General features: G+C 45.1%; 1 protein-coding gene across 9 annotated transcripts in view; it reads left to right on the top strand.

The window, feature by feature from the left end:
* mical2a (microtubule associated monooxygenase, calponin and LIM domain containing 2a) overlaps positions 1-17970 on the top strand; it is a 61564-nt gene that overhangs the window by 20328 nt on the left and 23266 nt on the right. For 8 of the 9 annotated variants that reach the window (XM_042341640.1, XM_042341642.1, XM_042341641.1 and 5 more), the window contains exons 2-4: positions 3215-3569; positions 13439-13646; positions 13891-14007. In XM_042341640.1, the coding sequence (XP_042197574.1) occupies positions 3306-3569; positions 13439-13646; positions 13891-14007 (589 nt within the window). In that variant the 5' untranslated portion in view covers positions 3215-3305. Of the gene's footprint in view, positions 1-2824; positions 2842-3214; positions 3570-13438; positions 13647-13890; positions 14008-17970 lie in introns of those variants that run through there. The other variant, XM_042341639.1, reaches the window with a different exon arrangement.

The following is a 17970-nucleotide window of genomic DNA, read 5'->3' as shown; positions in this document are numbered from 1 at the left end:
GAGAGGGGGAGAGAGGGAGGGGGGGAAGAGAGAGGGAGGCGGGGAGAGAGAGGGAGAAAGGGAGAGAGGGAGGCAGAGGGGAGAGAGAGGGAAGGGGGGAGAGAGAGGGAAGGAGGGAGGCAGAGGGGAGAGAGAGGGAGGGGGTGAGAGAGAGTGGGGGGAGAGTGAGGGAGGGCGTGGAGAGTGAGGGGGGAGAGAGGGAGAGGGAGGGAGGGAAAGAGAGAGGGGGAGAATGGGAGGGAGAAAGATATGTCAAGGCCATGCGCTCCTCCCCAGCACACTAACTGCATCAACCCTGCAGCAAGGTGACTAAATTTGGGGTTACAGTGCTCCCCTCTTTCCACCCCCCACCACTGTCAAATAGCATACATTCTCCCCCAAAATACAGTCACTACACTTTCTAGTAAATCTTGAGAAGCCCTTTGAGACGCCCTCATGACGTGAAAGATGCCATATCAAGTGTAAGGATGTTTTTAACCAACAGCTCATCGCTGTGGGGTGGTGTGGCCTCACCAGCCCCTGGTAACCTGCATTGCTGTGAAGGCAGTCAGTGATTTGTATGTCTGTGTGTGTGGATGGGGGTGGGTGGGGTGTGTATGTCTGTTTATATGGTAGATGAGCCCTCCGTTCCCATACACCAATACTCCCTCTGTGAGCTGCCCAGAACCCAGGTATGAAACCCACCCGACTGTATGACTATATGTTGCACTCTGCCCCTTAATGTTAAGAGTCCAACTTCCAACTCTTCCAAAGAGCCGGTACGGGCAGGATGGGCCGAATGGCTGCCTTCTGTGCTGTAATATTCTATGATTCTATGAGCTTTGCTGTTTAAAAACACCAATCAACAAATGCATCTGTAGTTCAATGCAAGACTGGAAATATCACTGCTGTTGTATAAACCGGTCTATTGTAATAGCTTCCAAACACAGGGAACCTCACCAGTAATAACACCCCTCCCCTCTTTCCCTCCTTCTCTGGTAAGTTATGAAATGTGAGATGACTAACATCATGCTGTGATCAATTACATCAGCTAGTAACAATGTGCCACATTACAACATAGTCTGCATGCAACCCTTTCAGAGCAAGGCTGTCTCAATCCAGCCTCTTTATGGCACATCTTTCATGAAGCCATACACTAAGGGTTATCAATGCTTTAAGCTACACTTGTGTTCCGGAGGGAACATAAACCAACGTAAAACAAAGGTAAGGAAAAGCGTTTACTGTGGCTTGGAACAAACTCAATGTTGTGTTGATCGCTCCCTATGATTAAAGGAAAGATAACGTATTTTTCTACAATGTTAGTCTGAATAAATACATTAACCCAGCATGGAACTGGGTGGAGGATTCAGTGCTGTATGTTTTGGCTTATGTTGCATTGTGCTTTTTTTGTAAAAACTGATCTAATTGTGTTCCCTATCTATTGGCACTGATGTGCACTTTTGTGCAGTAATAGCTGTGATGTTCCTTCCTGGGATAGGATGGCTCATATCATTTCAGGTGAAAAGTTGGTGTGTTGTTTTCTTGTCATTTTTGTCCAAGGGGGGAGAGAGGGGGGGAGAGGAGAGAGAGGAGATGCTCATCTTTCTTAGAATTTCCAACGATTGTCTGGAATAGGCAAATTGTTGAATTCAGTTTATCTTCAAATCCATTGATTGTGTGTATGTGTGTGTGTGTGTGTTGGCGGGGTGGTGGTGGTGGGGTGGGGGGGGCGATTGTGGGTGGGTGTGTGTGGGGTGTTTGGTGGTGGTGGTGTATGTGTGTGTGTGGGGGGGTGTTTGGTGGTGGTGTGTTTGGGGGTATGTGTGTTGGGGGTGTGCTTGGTGGTGGTGTATGTGGGAGGGTGTGTGTGGGTGTGGGTAGAGTTTGTGCGGGTGGGTGGGGATTGTGTGTGTGTGTGTGTGTGTGTGTACCTATAAATGCCACACATATATATGTGGGTGGGCGTGAATCTGTATTGTATTGACTTTACTCCCCGATGTTGGATGGCCAATTATATGATTCTTTGTTTGTTCTTTCTCTGTATTGAGCCTTTAAGCGAAGACTTGATTTGACTGTATTTATAGAGTGGGCAACTGCTCACTCTCTCTATTTAGGTTTAGTCCTTAGAGGAACTATTTTTACTCCTTTTGTTTGTTCTCAAATGAAGGGGTCACAGCAGCAAAGTATACAATACACAGTCGCTGCCCATCAAGTCATATCCTCTGAAACACTTGGGGACATACGTTTGGTGTTCAAGTCGGGAGGATGTTTCTAAGCGCTTCACAGGATGTACTTTACAGTGTAGTGACTGTGTGTATTGTGAGCGGACGCGGCAGCCGATTTGCACAAAGCAATGTCCCATGAACAGCCATGAAGTGAATGTCTGATTTTATTTGGGGAATTGTTGTTCAAGACTGTTGCTATTTGAGTTGCATTGTTTATAATTATTATGAAGCTTACCTGCCTTGCACACTGTACACTAGATAATAATTGAGGGCTGCTGCGGGTCTGGAAGGTTTCAGCTTTTCCAACTGTATTTTTGTGCCTTAAATTCTATTGGTATGTTTGTAAAGTGTTTGAATAGTCCTAGGGGAGGTGCTAAGGAGCTCATTATCAGTCCCCACGCGAGCATTGGACTTGAAAGCAGTTCATTGTTGTTTTACACGATTTTGCTTTTCAGCCAGTACTTCCAGCTTGTCAGTGTGGTGGTAGTGGTAATGGTGAGAAGGAGCTGGTGGGGGGCAAGTTTTATTGTGGGGGTAAAGGGACGGTTGGGTAGGAATTGGGGAAGCATCAGATCAATGGGCCAAAAGTTCCTTTGTCATCCCAACGTCTCTTCCGATCTTTCTCAGCTTTCTCAGGGTAATAATCCCCCCCAAAATATAAAAATAAGTAAATATATTTGGACACTTGATCCATGCCTGTTTGCGGGACACTGTTGTGCGCAATTGGCTGCCGCGTTTCACTCAGAAAATACATGGTCAATTCACTTTACAATATATTCTGTGAAATGACTTGATAAGATGCTGTATCAAATGCAAGGATTATTATTATCTTGTGGTTCACGCACAACGGAGGTGTATGTAAAGTAGGCGGGTGGGGGTTGTGGTGTGTGTTTGTGTTTTGGGAAAAAAGAGCCATCTCTTAAAATGATCCAATTTGCCTCATTTCAGTATTGTTTATAGGAAGGATGGAGCGAATTTAATGCATCTGTATTTCTCTCCAACATCCTCAGGGTTATGATGCCTGGAAACGAGTCCCTTCCATCAACGTGAAGCTCAGACCTCATTCTCTCTGCCTGTCCCAGGGAGCAGCCAGCCTCGACCATGGGTGAGAATGACGCTGAGAAACAGAGTCAAGCTGGTCAACTGTTTGAGAACTTTATACAGGCATCAACGTTCAAAGCCACCCTCCAGGCTTTCAACATCCTCTGCCGTTACCTGGAGCTCGATCCTCTGGACCATTGGATCTTCTACTCAAAGCTAAAGTCCAAAGTGAACTCATGGAAGGCCAAAGCTCTGTGGAGTAAACTTGACAAGCAAGCCAACCACAAAGACTACAGGAAGGGCAAAGCATGCAACAACATAAATGTGAGTAGAGCTTAGCTAAGCTTCCAGCTGGTGCTGCTCCTGTATATTACTGCTTCAGTTTACAAGTTCGGAGTGAGTCGCACCATTAAATCCCAGTTTAGAGTTTGATTCTCTCTCAGTAAGCCCCTCGTACAGTGCTTGGGCACACAGCAAACAGCAATAACAACAACTTGCATTTATATAGTGCCCCTCATGTAGGGTAGCAGTTAGAGCACTTGCCTCGCAAGCGAGAGGACCTGGGTTTGATTCCCGAGCAGGGAATGTTGGGCAAGTTTCCTTACTCCGCACGCCTCTGTTTACCAGCAGTAAGTAGGAACCCGGTTGTTAGTCGATTGGCGGATCGCTTTTCCAGGGATAATAATCCCTTTTTTAAAAGAAAAACTGCCTCCTGTAACAAAACAACTGGGGAGAAATTCTATCCGGCTTTAACTTGCTATCGGAGTGTCTTGAATTTCAGCAAAAATGTCTAACCTGGTTTAAGGCTGCCTTTTCTGCAGCTCTCGAAAGAGTTCATGGAGTGGGGAACAAACAGCTTCATTATTGAAGGCTGTGTTTAAGGATTTACCCACATTCTTGCTGCACTTAAACAGCGTAAATCGAGATTCGGGCGGCATAATAATAATCTGGTCAATCAATCCACAACCGTTTGAGGGATGCTGCTGTGCGCAATTGACTGCTGCATTTTGTCCACAAAATATGCAGTCAATTCACTTTACAGTGTATCTTGTGAAATGCTTTGAGATGTCTTGAAGACGAGATAAGGCCCTATATCAAATGCAAAGATTATCATTAGTAGTATTTGTACCCATTTATTGTCCACATCACATTAAACCACTCTGGATCTACCTGTTATAACTATTGGTTTACGTGCTGCCTGTTCCATTTTATGTCTATACTATAAACACAACACTTATTGCTTGTTTTGTAATTGCTCGGATGGCATACAGGAATAATAACTGTAAATATTTCATGCCTTAGGGACTCGCGACACGTTTGATCTGAGAAACCAGATGTTAGATTATTTTTAAACCAGACTGGTTAATTTTTAATTGCTTATTGATTTTTATTGCCTATTAGCCCTGGTGTCTCGCTGGAGTGTCAGATACATTAAAAGGGCAACCTCGTTTGATTCGTTTTCTCTCTGGCTCTAAAGGGCTGCCTTTGACATGAGCGGGGATAGCTGGCAGGTTTATCTGCCCGCAGGGATCAGCCACAGCTGCTAGTTTTGTGAGACTGGCACTATAACAATCCTTGTGTTTGGTATGGTGACTTCACGTAAGCAGGACATTTCAAAGTTTTCTGCAGGACTCACTGTAAAATGTGGCGACTGTTTATTTTTGTAGGAAAATGCGACAGACAATTTGTGTACAGCAACTCCCCACAAACAGCCATGGAGTGAACGACCAATCAATTATATCTGGGGGAAAGTCACTGCCCTGAATGCTGTCAAAATACAATCCAATTCAATGTCAAATGCGATATGAAGTCGATCAGCTCTGACATTAATTTGGTTGTATTTCAGGGATGGAGGAGGTGTGTGTGAGGGTCAATTACCCTCTTTACAAATGCTAGATATGTCCATGTGAGTTGACAATGCATCAGACCTAATTAGACAAGTTTATTGGGTCAAATATTAAAATCATCCATCTGGGTCTGTGGCGTAAGTTTGATGCTAATAAGTATTTGTAAACATCTGTCCCATGTAAGTGGATTGGCGTTATTTAAAGGGAAAGTGTAATGTTAGTCTCGAGGCCAGACAGAGATTGGGGGGAGGGTGGGGGAAGGGGAGAGAAAGATGTTAGTACTGAAGGTCCTGCTGATTAATTGTACCTAAACTCCTCCGGGACTTGTAAAATTGATCATTGTGGCGGAAAAGCACAACTGTAGCCAATTTCCACATGTATATCTGCCTGTTGCCAGCAAGTTTTGCTTGTGTAAGCAGTTTCATCTTCATACCAGGTCCTGACCTCTTTGCTTCTGAATCTTAATGGGAATCAGTAGTAACCATCTGAGAACTGATAGAAATTAATAATAATCTTTACATTTGATATAGCACCTTATCAGAGAATCGTCCCTGTATCAACGACAGGAATCTTGCTTGCGAGGTGAGCACACTCACCAATACTCTACAGGACTCCTATATAGGTAGATACATGGATAGATACATTAACAACAACAACAAAATTACATTTGTAAAGTGCCTTTCACGTCGACAGGACGTCCCAAGGCACGGACAGAAAGAGTTATGGACCCGAGCTGAGGGTCGGAGTGGGGGAGGGGTGGGAGGGCAGGGGGGGAAGCAGGGAGATCGAAAGCACAGTCGAAGAGGAGGGTCTCGAGGTGGGTCTTGAAGGTGGCGAAGGAGGGGGCGAGATGGAAGGACTGCAGGATGGAGTTCCAGAGGATGGGTGCAGAGTGGCGGAAGGTCCGCCCGCTAATAGTGGGGCGAGCAAGGCGGGAGACGTGGAGCCTGCTGAGCAGAGGGAGCGAACACGGTGGTAGGGGGTTAGGAGGTTGGAGAGGTCAGGGGGAGCAAGACCATGGAGGGCTTTGAATGTGAGGACAAGGATCTTGAACTCTGTGTGATGGGAAGCCAGTGGAGTTGGGCAAGGATGGGGGTGATAGGGTCACAGAGTTTGGTGTGGAAGAGGACACGGGCTGCAGAGTTCTGGATGATCTGCAGCCTATGGAGGGAGAAGTTAGGGCGGCCGACAAGCAATGAGTTAGTTGAGCCTCAGTGTAATGAAGGTGTGTATGAGGCTTTCAGCCACCTGTTGTGTGAGACAGTGGCGGAGACGGGTGATGTTACGGAGGTGGGGGAAAGCAGAGCGGGTCATGACGCAGATGTGGAGCAGAAAGGATAGTTGAGGGTCAAACAAGATCCCAAGGTTCCGGACTGGCTTAGCAAGGTGGAGGTCACCATCCATGGATGGTGATGCTGTCAGCGCCTGAGTTGAGGAGGCGCTGATGGGCGCCAATCAGGAGAGCCTCGGTCTTGTTGACGTTCAACTGAAGAAAGTTAGCTTTCACCCAGGACTTAATGTCTGACAGACATTCTGTCAGGGCAGCAGTCGGCCCTGGAGTCAAGGGTAGAGACAGAGAGATAGAGTTGGGTGTCATCCGCACACATGTGGAAGTTGACCTCATGTCTGTGGATGATGTCACTAAGAGGGAGCATATAGATGTTGAAGAGGAGGGGACAAAGGACAGATCCCTGAGGAACGCCTCACGAGATGATCCGGGGGCTAGAGGAGAAGCCGTTTGAGGAGATAAAGTGCAGGCGGTGTGAGGTATGATCTGAACCAATCAAGAACAGCGCCGTGGAGGTTGAGGTGAGAGGAGAGGCGGTGGATGAGGATAGAGTGTCAAATCTACTTCGGAAATTTCTCTCCTTATTTCACCTCCTAACCTCTCTCCTGCTGTTGGCCACACAAACCACTCCGTCTCTCTCTCTCTTGCTATATAAGATAAACATCAACCAACATTTGGAGGATGCTCATCGAATGATTCAAATGTTTTGATGGATATATTGACGTTACTCTTTCTGGAGCTCGGACTTGTCAAACAGATGATTTCATTTGCGTGTGTTTGAAGAGGGAATCCTGCCTTCAAACTGCTAAAGATGGTGCTGGATTCACTATAAGATCTGGTTTCTTTTCCCCCCTATTTGTTTGCTGTAAATTTGTGAGTGTGGCTAACAGCATCAGAGAGAGCGAGAGAGAGAGAGAGATACTGAGCGTAATAACGTCAGAGTAAATGAACGTCAGTCATAACGACGGACGTCAACTGTTGTGTTTCCGTTCTCTATCCACTGACTAAGTTCTGACTCACACTGACAATGTCATGCTCCAAAAGTAGTTTGCAGTGTGATTATTAACGTGAGCAGGCTGCCGTACCCAGACACTCTCCTCACTCAATGTCAGTATCAGATGTCACTGCATGGCCAGGAGGAGCCCAAATCCTCTCACTATTGACCAAGGACATGGAACAATTGTAGTTATCTTAATAATTAATAATGATAATATTACTTGCATTTGATACAGCTTCTTTCACGTCAGGAGGACGTCTCAAATTGCTTCACAGGAGTTGCTGTAAGGTGAAGTGATGTGTTTGTAGGCGAGTAGGGTGTTGAGCCGGTTGAGATCAGCTAAGTTTGCAGACCGGGTGGGAGGGCATCAAGTCTAGGACTGGTTGAGTTCGTATAGCTTGGCTCACATTGGGCGGCAGCTTTACCAATGAAGCCATTGGGGGAAGTTGACTGTGATTAAAATGAATCACCATTGTTTTGCTGCAAAATAATTGGCATGTGCAACTTCTCAGCGATCCTTCAACTGTTTTATATCAGCAAAATAACTGCACCACACATTGTGTTGTGTCGACTGATGCTTGGAGCATGTTTAACTGAGGATTAGATTTTTAAAGACTAAGAAACTTTTTTCTTTAAATAAATGCGGAGTTTAAATTGCCGTGTGTGCTCCACTTACACGTGCAGCCTATAGGCTTGAAATTCAACTTTATAATATAATCATCCTTGCATTTGACACAGTGCCTTATCGTGTCTTGAAGCACTTTAGGGAATTTTGCTGTGAAGTGTAGTTACTGTGTGCATGTCGAAACTCCCTACTCTTGGATTTCATTGCGGTAGAAGTGACATTTACCACAGCATCTGATTTGCTGCTATCCACTGAATATCCTGTAACAAACACATTCATAATGCAATTTCCTGACTGGGATGTCTTTCCCTTCCTATTTGTATTGCGGGCATGATTCACACTCATCTGGATTCAGCTGCTCATTTTGCTTCGCTACGTAAATATTTGATTCATCCATTGTTCATTTCACACCTCAGAGATTCAGGCCGTGACAGAGAGACAGCTCTGGTAACCAGTAGGTTCAACATCTCACACATCCTCACCTTTATTCTACAGATGTAGCAATTTATTTTGTGGGGGTGTGTGGTGGGGAGAGTCTTGTTTTTGCTGTTCGTAGCTGACGAGTGCCGCAGTGGGTAACAGTGCATTTATTGAGCAGAGCTTAGCCCCTGGTGATTGTTCTTCTACCCTGTGCTTTATTTCCAATCCAAGTTTGCTTTTAATTAGTACCGATGAAGAACATACGCAATGTACCCACTCCAGGCACTTTATTGGCTGTTTCCTGGCACTTGCCATGTTTGCCTACAAGTACACAGTCACTACACTTGCCAGCAATTACTTGTGAGGTGCTTTAGTGTGCTATCAGCCCATTGCGCACATTATTATTGTATTACTTTGTTCTGTTTCTTAAATGTAGAGTGAAGATACTTCCATTAATGTGAAATAATCATCAGATAAACTCCACGTATAAACCCAAGGAATTTTAGGACATGAAAGGATATTCCTGTGAGTTTCCTAACTTACCAAAGAACAAGGAGGCACGGCGTACGATCCTTTAGTGAGCAATATTGTTGCGTGATGCGAGTCTGCATGTTGTGACTAACACTGATTAATTTTTATTGCATCTGTAGTTGGGAAGAGACCAGAGGCCAACACAAACAGGATGGCAATCAGCTTGTTCATTTCCTATGGGACGTGTTGTAAAGATGATGTGATTGATATGAACTGCATTTAGCCACATGTGAACTCTCTCAAGTTTGAAACGTGCGCAGAAACACTGGTGATACCAGTGGTGCAAGCCATGTGAAGCTCTGTGTTTCTGTGAGCAGAGTTGAGCTCCCAATTACAATCAGATGACCTGTGTTGATGAACGTTCAGCCCTATTGTCCAGAAATGCACGTTTATCTCCCTCGATGCTTCAGTTTGTTAACCAGCTGTCTACTGGAAAGCTGAGCCGTGCAGACCCGGAGGGAGACAAATATTGTCATGCAAAAATAACCCTTGTATATGATACAGCTCCTTATCATGTCTTTGAGATGCCTCAAAGCGCTTCACAGAATATATTGTAAAGTGAATTGACTGTATATTTTGGGTGAAACTCAACAGCCAATTGTGCACAGCAGTGTTGTGGATTGAGTGAGCAAATTATTATTATTATTTTTTGAAGGGATTATTTACCCCCAGAAAAGCGATCCGCTAATTGACTAACAACCAGGTTCCTACTTACTGTTGGTAAAGAGAAATGTGTTGAGTATGGAAACTTGAGTAAGGTTTCGCCTACAAATTCACGTCCTTTCACTTGCGAGGTGAGTGCTCTATTGTGGGGGAAAAAGGGGCAGATAAATGTGCTCGCTAGAATAATGTTATCACCCGAGCAATGTGTGCAAGTGGTTTAGCAGCGTTTGTGGGGCCGCCTTGTATTCTAACTCTCCCAACAGAGGAGAACAAATGTTTTTGCAACTTGCCTTGTGGTCGGTACAGTTTTTAACTTTTTCTAAGACCCAAGTTCCACACTTTGAGCAAGGCTTTACTGGGAGTCTGTGACCATGTTGGCAGATTTTCAGTTGACAGCAAGAGGGGGTTTTTTCTGCCCAAATACACAAAGGTGTGGGTGACAGAAATGCTTACCAAGCTTCCCACTTCCTGCCTGGCAGAACATTGGCGAGTATGTCACAGACACCTACCTGGAAGCCTTTTTTTATTTGCTTCAAAACTAATTCAAAAGTTCAGCAATAGTTTAAATTTATAAAATCATTTTCCTTTAAATGCTAAATTTTAGAGTAAATCCTATGAAGCTCTTTGAGACTTTCCTCCTGGCGTGCAAGATGCTACACGAAATGCAAAGGTTATTATTATGATTATTACCATGGAGATGGGGTGAAGGGGTGAAGGATAACATTTAGTGAAGGGTCACGTGAACTAAAAATCAAAAGTACTGTGATGACTACAGCCCTTAAGTGGATGGTTCGATGCCAGCAAATTGTGGAGGTTATATTCTTGGCAAACCTCTCCCTAATCAGCTAATAATGACTGAACCTGGACTGTGTTTTACTGGCAGTAAAACCTCACCTCACCTTTTATGGTTAGCTTCTGAAAGCTACAGCTGTCTAAGCTCTGGACACGATCCAAAGGCTGGGGTCACTGGCAAAATGCATCAAACTTTAACCAATTATTAAGACTGGATTCCTAGTCCAGTCTATTTTGACACGTGAAATGGGCGGTGAGGAACAACTGGTTTTGCTTTGTTGCCCTTACCCTGGGCTTTGTTCATGTAAAGGTTTGGAGCTGATGCTCTGATGTCTTGTACATTTCCTCTCTTTACTGTAACCAGAGGAGGATGATTACAAATGTGCAACTGGGAGCCTGGAACCACCTTCCCCTCAGCAGGTGGTAAAGGTGCAGCACATCCACCTGTTTGTTTGCCTGCTGTGCCTATGCTTCAGGACAGCTTGAAGATGGGGAAGGAGGGGGCAAGGTGAAGGGATAGAGGGAGAATGTTCCAGAGTTTTGCATTCCATAAAGCGTCCACAAACATTTGTATGTGTAACGTGAAGTGCTTGCCTGACACTCGTACATGGGCTACTGACACTTATATCTGGGAAAACCTTTTTTTAGAGGGTGATCAAAAATGATGCTTTCAAATGCTTAGGCTCGGACGGAAAATGCTTAGGCTCCAAAAATAAAACTCCAAAATAAAATTGCTCATCAGAAATTGTGCAATCAAAATGTTCAGAGGTTAGACTACTTTTCTGGTGTGGCTGAAGTCCTACAGCTTTATGTTATTGACTTACAAATTGCCAAAAAAGGCAAGAGTCTTATCTTCAACCTGAAAATAAAAATAGTGATTGAGCACTGGGCAGATTTAAGAACAGCTCATGGCCCAGTAGTCAAACAGCTGTGTGGGAGCTCCACTCCACATCTGCTGCCACTGAACTGACTCATCGAGATAAGCTTCCAATCTCAGGCTTCGTTCTTGAGGATTTGTTTCCCCTCCAATAATAATAATAATAATAATAAACTTGTGCAATGAACCATTGCATCCTCACCTCATGGTTTCCGATGTGTGTGACTGATGAGAATTGCTGCTGATAAGTATTGAGACATTTCAATTATGCCCTGGATGTAATACTCCAAAACCAATCCCATTCACCTTGTTTTAATCCTCCTTCCTTTGCTACAAGATCACGATATTGGTTTGAACGAAAAAAGGCCCTTTAGTCCATTTCACCTCCTTATCCTTCTAGCCTCACACTCACCCACCTTCTTCCTATCACAGCATCAACTGCCCTTCCTGGTAACTCGAGTTAAGAAAATCTTCAAGAAATGCATTTTTTTTTGCAATTCTAAACTTATGTTCTGTGTTGAGGAGAATCTCTGTCTTGTTCACAGATGCAATTTGGACATTTCACTGTCAGCTTTGGAACCAAGTGGGAGCTTGTGCCTGAGGAGTGGGGGGGAGACTGCTTACAGGAGTAGATGATCATAAAGAGAAGTTACATGGGGCTAATGCAGATTTATCACCTGCTACGCATTGTTGGAAAGGGAGTGTAAACTGGGGACAGGAAGTCCCTTAACAAGCTCTTCCTGCAGTGGAAATATGTAACGAGGCCCTTGCAAGTTTTGAACAGTTTAATTTTTTCCCACTACGCAAATATCTTTAGCGAAACTAGAAGCAGGGATACTTCCTTTTACCACTGTTTAGTCTTTGTGCTGGGATATATGGTTTCCATTGAACAATTCTATTTGGAGTCGCGAGCACAAAACCACTGTTTTTTGAATTGATGGATAATCTGCGCACACGTGTGTGGTGTGTGAGTGTAAAGTAACTTGTGAGGTGTAAAGTAGGAAAAAAAAATCAAGGTGAAGAAGCACTTTGGTCCATTTGATCTCATCTTTCCAGAACCCCCTCCCAGCTGTTTTCCTATGACAACAACAGCAAAATTACATTTGTATAGTGCCTTTCACGTTGGGAGGATATCCCATTACAGCATTGAGCTGTTGCTTGCATTCTCATCATCCTGGTCTCTTTACCATCCTTCTTGCTTACCTATTAATGAAGGTTTGGGTAAGGAAATGCTTCCTATCCTATCCTAAAATTGCCCTTTACCAACCTGAATCAGTGACCTCTTGTGCCGCCTCTTTACCTGAGAATATTGTTATGTGACTATTTTCTCAGTCCCATTCGGCATTTTAGATCCCTCCTATAAGGGTTAACCAGTCAAACCCTTGGAAAGGAAGTGCTTTCAACACCAGCTTCCTGTGGACCAGCCCAGTGTGGCCGCCCAGGGACTGTAGACAATGGGCAGAGCCTTCCCTTTGAAAACAAGGCTCAACAGGAGAGGCCGGTGGGCTGTGTGGGAGCTGGAAACGTTACTCATGGAAATTAAACCAAATACAATCAGAATAATGCATTGACTCTCCCTCAGCACAGCTTCCCCTCACTTCCCTCTTAGTGCCATCTCTGCCGACTTCAAAACTGTGACACATGTCACGCTGGCCTTGGAGTCAGGAGATTGAGGCAGTTCAAAGTCCCACATAAGAATTTGAACTTACCGTCTCGGCTGGCACACTATAGCGTTGTTGGAGATGCCAGCCTTCGGGTGACATGTTAAACCAAGTTCCCATTCATGTCTGTTTAGGTTAAAAATCACATGATAATATCTGAGAAAAGATAGGAGTTTCTCTCTCCCGATGCCTGGGCCACCAAGCCACCAGATAATAAATTGGCCACTTAGTTCATGGCTGTTTGCGGTCAGCCATTGCTGTGTGCAAATTAGCTGCAACGATTGCCTGGAAAATCTAAATACAACAACTTGCACTTATACAGCGCTCTTCCCGTGGGGTGGTGTCAGAGTACTCGCCTCTGTACAATACAGTAACCTGCTTTGAAGAGCTTTGAGATATGCTCTTGATGTAAAAGGCGTTGTATAAAATGCAAGTATTTATTATTTCTTATTGATAATAATAATTACTTTGTGCACGTGTTTTTCTTTTAAGTGTCTCATCATCGGCGGAGGTCCGTGTGGACTGCGGACCGCCATAGAGCTGGCGTTCCTCGGAGCCAAAGTGGTGTTGGTGGAAAAGAGGGACTCGTTCTCCAGAAACAATGTCCTGCACCTGTGGCCGTACACCATCCACGACCTGCGAGCGCTCGCTGCCAAAAAGTTTTGCGGCAAATTCTGCGCAGGAACTATAGACCACATCAGTAAGTACATATAGTTAATGTCTCAAACCACCAGCGCTCAATTACAGCTTCAACAGTGACTGCCTTGCTGCGAGTCCCTCGCAACGTAGCATTAATTTTCTCCATTATAAACACGTTTGTTTTTTGTTAAATGCTTTATTCTGTTTACTGCGCAGTCGGGGAGAATCGTTACATCTCCTAAATCATCAATCTTCCTCTCTTGTAATCGCTCGCTCTCTCTGTCTCTCTCTTGTGAACCTGCCAGGTATTCGGCAGCTGCAGCTGATCCTGACGAAGGTGGCGCTGCTGCTGGGGGTGGAAATCCACGTCAACGTGGAGTTCGTGCAACTCCTGGAGCCTCCTGAGGATCAAGAAAACCAAAGTAGGTTTTGCCTTTGTTTCTCTGTCCTGTCAACGAGGCAGCCAATTTGCGCACAGCAATGTCCCACCAACAGCCATAAAGAGAACAATGGATTCTATTTGGGGGATTGTTGGCGCGGACAACGGGGAAGAGAAACTCCCTACTATTATCAAACCCCTGGGTGCAGATGTAAGGCCCAATGAGTCCTCTACCACTTTTTGCCTTTTTGTTTTTCCACCACAATGTCCTTTATTCAGTGTTTTTCCAGTTCCTTTTTGAATGATTCTATTGAACCGGCCTCAGTAATAACCGTGCCACCCAGAGCCTAGATACAGCCCTGGTCAAAGTGACAAATGGTCCATCTGCGACCAGGGCTCCCTCTGCCTCCTCGTCCTCCTTGACCTCTCTGCTACCTTCAACATTGTTGACCACTCTATCCTCCACCACTGCCTCTCCTCTCACCTCAACCTTCCTGGTTCTGTCCTTGACTGGTTCAGATCGTACCTCTCACACCATCTCTACTTCATCTCCACAAACGGCTTCTCCTCTAACCGCCAGACCATCTCATGCAGTTGTTCCTCAGGGCTCTGTCCTTGGTCGCTTCCACTTCCAACATCTATATGATCCCTCTTGGTGATATCATCCGCAGAATGTCTGTCAGACATCAAGTCCTGGATGAGAGCTAACTTTCTTCAGTTGTACATCAACAAGACCGAGGCTCTCCTGACTGGCTCCCGTCAGCACCTCCTCACCTCAGGCGTTGACAGCATCACCATCCATGGTTGCACAGTCCACCTTGCTAAGCCAGTCCGGAACCTTGGGGTCTTGGTTGACCCTCAACTATCCTTTCTACCCCACATCCGTGCCATGACCTGCTCTGCCTTCCCCCACCTCCGCACCATCGCCCGGCTCCACCACTGTCTCATACCACAGGCCACCGAAATCCTCATACGTGCCTTCATAACATCGAGACTCCACTACGCAAACTCCTTGATTGTCGGCCTCCTCCGCCCATGTCCTCTCCCGCACCAAGCTCCGTGACCCTATCACCCATCAAGATCCCGGTCCTCACCTTCAAAGCTCTCCATGGTCTTGCTTCCCACTACCTCTGCGACCTCCTAACCCCTACCAACTTGCCCGCCCGCTCTGCTCACTGGGCTCTGGCCAGCTTCACGTCCCCCACCTCACTTGGCCCGCATTGCCCCACTCTGCTCCAACCTTCTGGAACTCCATGTCGCAATCCCTCCGGCTCACCCACTCCCTGCCTCCTTTAAGATCCATCTCAAGAATCTTCCTCTTCGACCATGCCTCTGGTCACCCTCCATCCCCCCCGCTTTCCACCCTCCCCGATCCCAACCCCCAGCTTGGGTCTGTCGAGACCCGAAACACTGACTGTCCAGCGCCTTGGGACATCTTCCTGACTCGAAAGGCGCTCTACAAATGTAATCCTGACTTTTCTCTCGCCTGTGGGCAGCAAGTGGGGCTTGTTGCAGTTTAAAACTCATCAGCAAACATCAGTCGTGTCGCAGAGCTCTGAAATGGTGACGCACACCAGGAGGATGTTTAACCTTCTATGCTGGGCAGACACTGAGAATGTCATCTGAAACCATCTATTTGTTCCACTGACATTTGTAAATGGGAGAACGGAAACTTTCTCCATCTGCATCAATTATTTCAGACAAGAGGGGGGTGGGATTGGAGAGCGGGGGGTGGGGGAGCTCTGTGGGAAGAGTTCTGAGAAATGATTGGGTAACTTGGGGCTCCTCAGAGGGGACGTTATAAAGTAATATGATAATAATTATAATAATAATAATCCTTGCATTTGATATAGCATTGTATCATGTCATTGTGACATGTTGCAGCATTTGGAAGGAGTTGTTGTGAAATTGGTAACTGTATATTTATAGTTGAAGGCAGTGTAGCAGCCAATTTGTGGCAGCAGAAATTGTTGGCCTGTTGTACATGGGGATGGGTTGGAAGATAAGAAAATGGCTGGGATTTTATGGACCTCCTTCTACCCCCCGCCCCCCCCCGACTCCACTCTACTCCACCACATTATAACAGGGCACCACTGTAATTTGCTCTTCAACACTTCAGCTTGGCTAGGTTTAATTGTATGCTTTATAAACACTTTGGTTTAGGAGTAAATCTGGTAATTCATGAATAATTCTTTTAAAAGTCTGGTTATGATTTGGATGTTTAGGAGTCAGAGATACATGTTCCCTTTGCTTGAATTCTTTTTATGTGCAGTAAGGCCACATAAAGCTCTCAGTTTGCTGTCAATGACCTTCCCTACCAGTTGCACGTATTAACGACTTGTTCACTAACAGGGAAACCACAGAAAAACATTCCTTGTATAAATATCCCATGCTGCCTGCTCTTTTGAATGGATTCCATTGGATTGCATTGCAAAGTGTACATTAGGTTGAATGGAAGATTCTCAAATCCAACCGGAACTTGGAAGCCAGTCTTCCACAGTCCTTGTTGGCAACAGCGTTGGCTGACTTGGAAGTTACAGGTTATCAGCCGTTTCCTGTTCTCACTGAAGCAGTGTTGAGACAGTTTGAGACATCCCCCCCGATGTGAAAAGGGGGGATGTGAATGTAAGATATAATAATAACGCTTGCATTTGATGTAGCGCCTTATCATGCCATTGAGACTTAAAGCGCTTCACAGGCTATACAGTAAAGTATAGAGCTAGCTCAGTGGAGTCCTGTAGCTCAGTGGTTAGAGCACTCGCCTTGCAAGTGAGACACCTGGGTTCAATTCCAGGCAGAGGGCGAAACCTTGGGCAAGTTTCCTTACTCCACACACCTAATAATAATCCCTCCAAAACAAAACAATAATAAATTGGTCATTTTCAATCCACGACTGTTTGTGGGACGCTGCTGTGCGCAATTGGCTGCCGCGTTTTGCCCACAAATGTACGGTCAATTCACTTTACAGTCAATTCTGTGAAGCACTTTGAGAAGTTGAAAAGATGTGAAAAGCGCTATATCAAATGCAAGGATTATTATTATTAAAGTGGATTGTGTGTTTTGTGGGCGAAATGCGGCATTATTATTGTAAAACAGCTCAGTGATAAACTGCATGAAGGTCTCAGATATTTGAAACATTCTTTTATATTAACCCCCCTTCCCCTCCCTTCACTCCCACATTAAAACTACCCTTTTAAGACCTATATATTTCAAAAGTTGCTTCAAGCATTATTATGGTCAGGAAGAAGTGCAGAGAGGGTGACAAGCAGCAGATAAATATAGAAGTTCTTGAGAGTGGAGATGGAACCTGGTCATATCTGGCGAAATGAGCTGAGGTTGGGTGACAGTGGTTGATAGGTCCCTACTTATAACTTTTTTTTTCCAGAGGGTAATTTTAGATTTATCCACTGGGAAAATATTTTTGGCATTCCGAGCCTCTCAGGCAGCAACTCTCTGAGCCTCTGCCACATTTGGCGATGGGTGTCCTTCAGATTTGTTTGCGTCTCAACCCAGTCTCATACCTGATCGTGATACGACTGACACGTGGCTTGGTAATGGAGTAGCGAGCTGGGTATAGGTGGATCCCAATAAAACACTGACCCCCTCTTTGCCACAAAGCCACTGGGCATCACAAAACCCAAACATCTTGATGGACCCAGTTAATAATAACTGCTCGCTTTAGGATGGAAGAGCAGCAGATAATAATAATCCTTGCATTTGTTATAGCGCCTTACCATGTTGTTGAGATGGCTGAAAGGGCTTCACAGGATACATTATAATGTGGTTTGGCTGTGTATTTTGTAAGTGAACGCAGCAGCCAATTCGCACACAGCAATGCCCCACAGACAGCCATCAAGTGAATGATCAATTTCTTTTTTTTACCTGGAGGATTGCTGGTCAGGAACTGGGAAACACTTGTGAAATAATTGCAAGTGAAGTACAGGAGTAGTGGGTCCTGTTGATTTTAGAGAAATCCTGAATATGTAACTGAATGGCCGTGTGTTTT

The sequence above is a fragment of the Callorhinchus milii genome, unplaced genomic scaffold (genome assembly GCF_018977255.1).
Source record: "Callorhinchus milii isolate IMCB2004 unplaced genomic scaffold, IMCB_Cmil_1.0 Scaffold17, whole genome shotgun sequence".
Taxonomy (NCBI): Eukaryota; Metazoa; Chordata; class Chondrichthyes; order Chimaeriformes; family Callorhinchidae; genus Callorhinchus; species Callorhinchus milii.
This window is presented reverse-complemented; position numbering and strand designations above follow the sequence as displayed.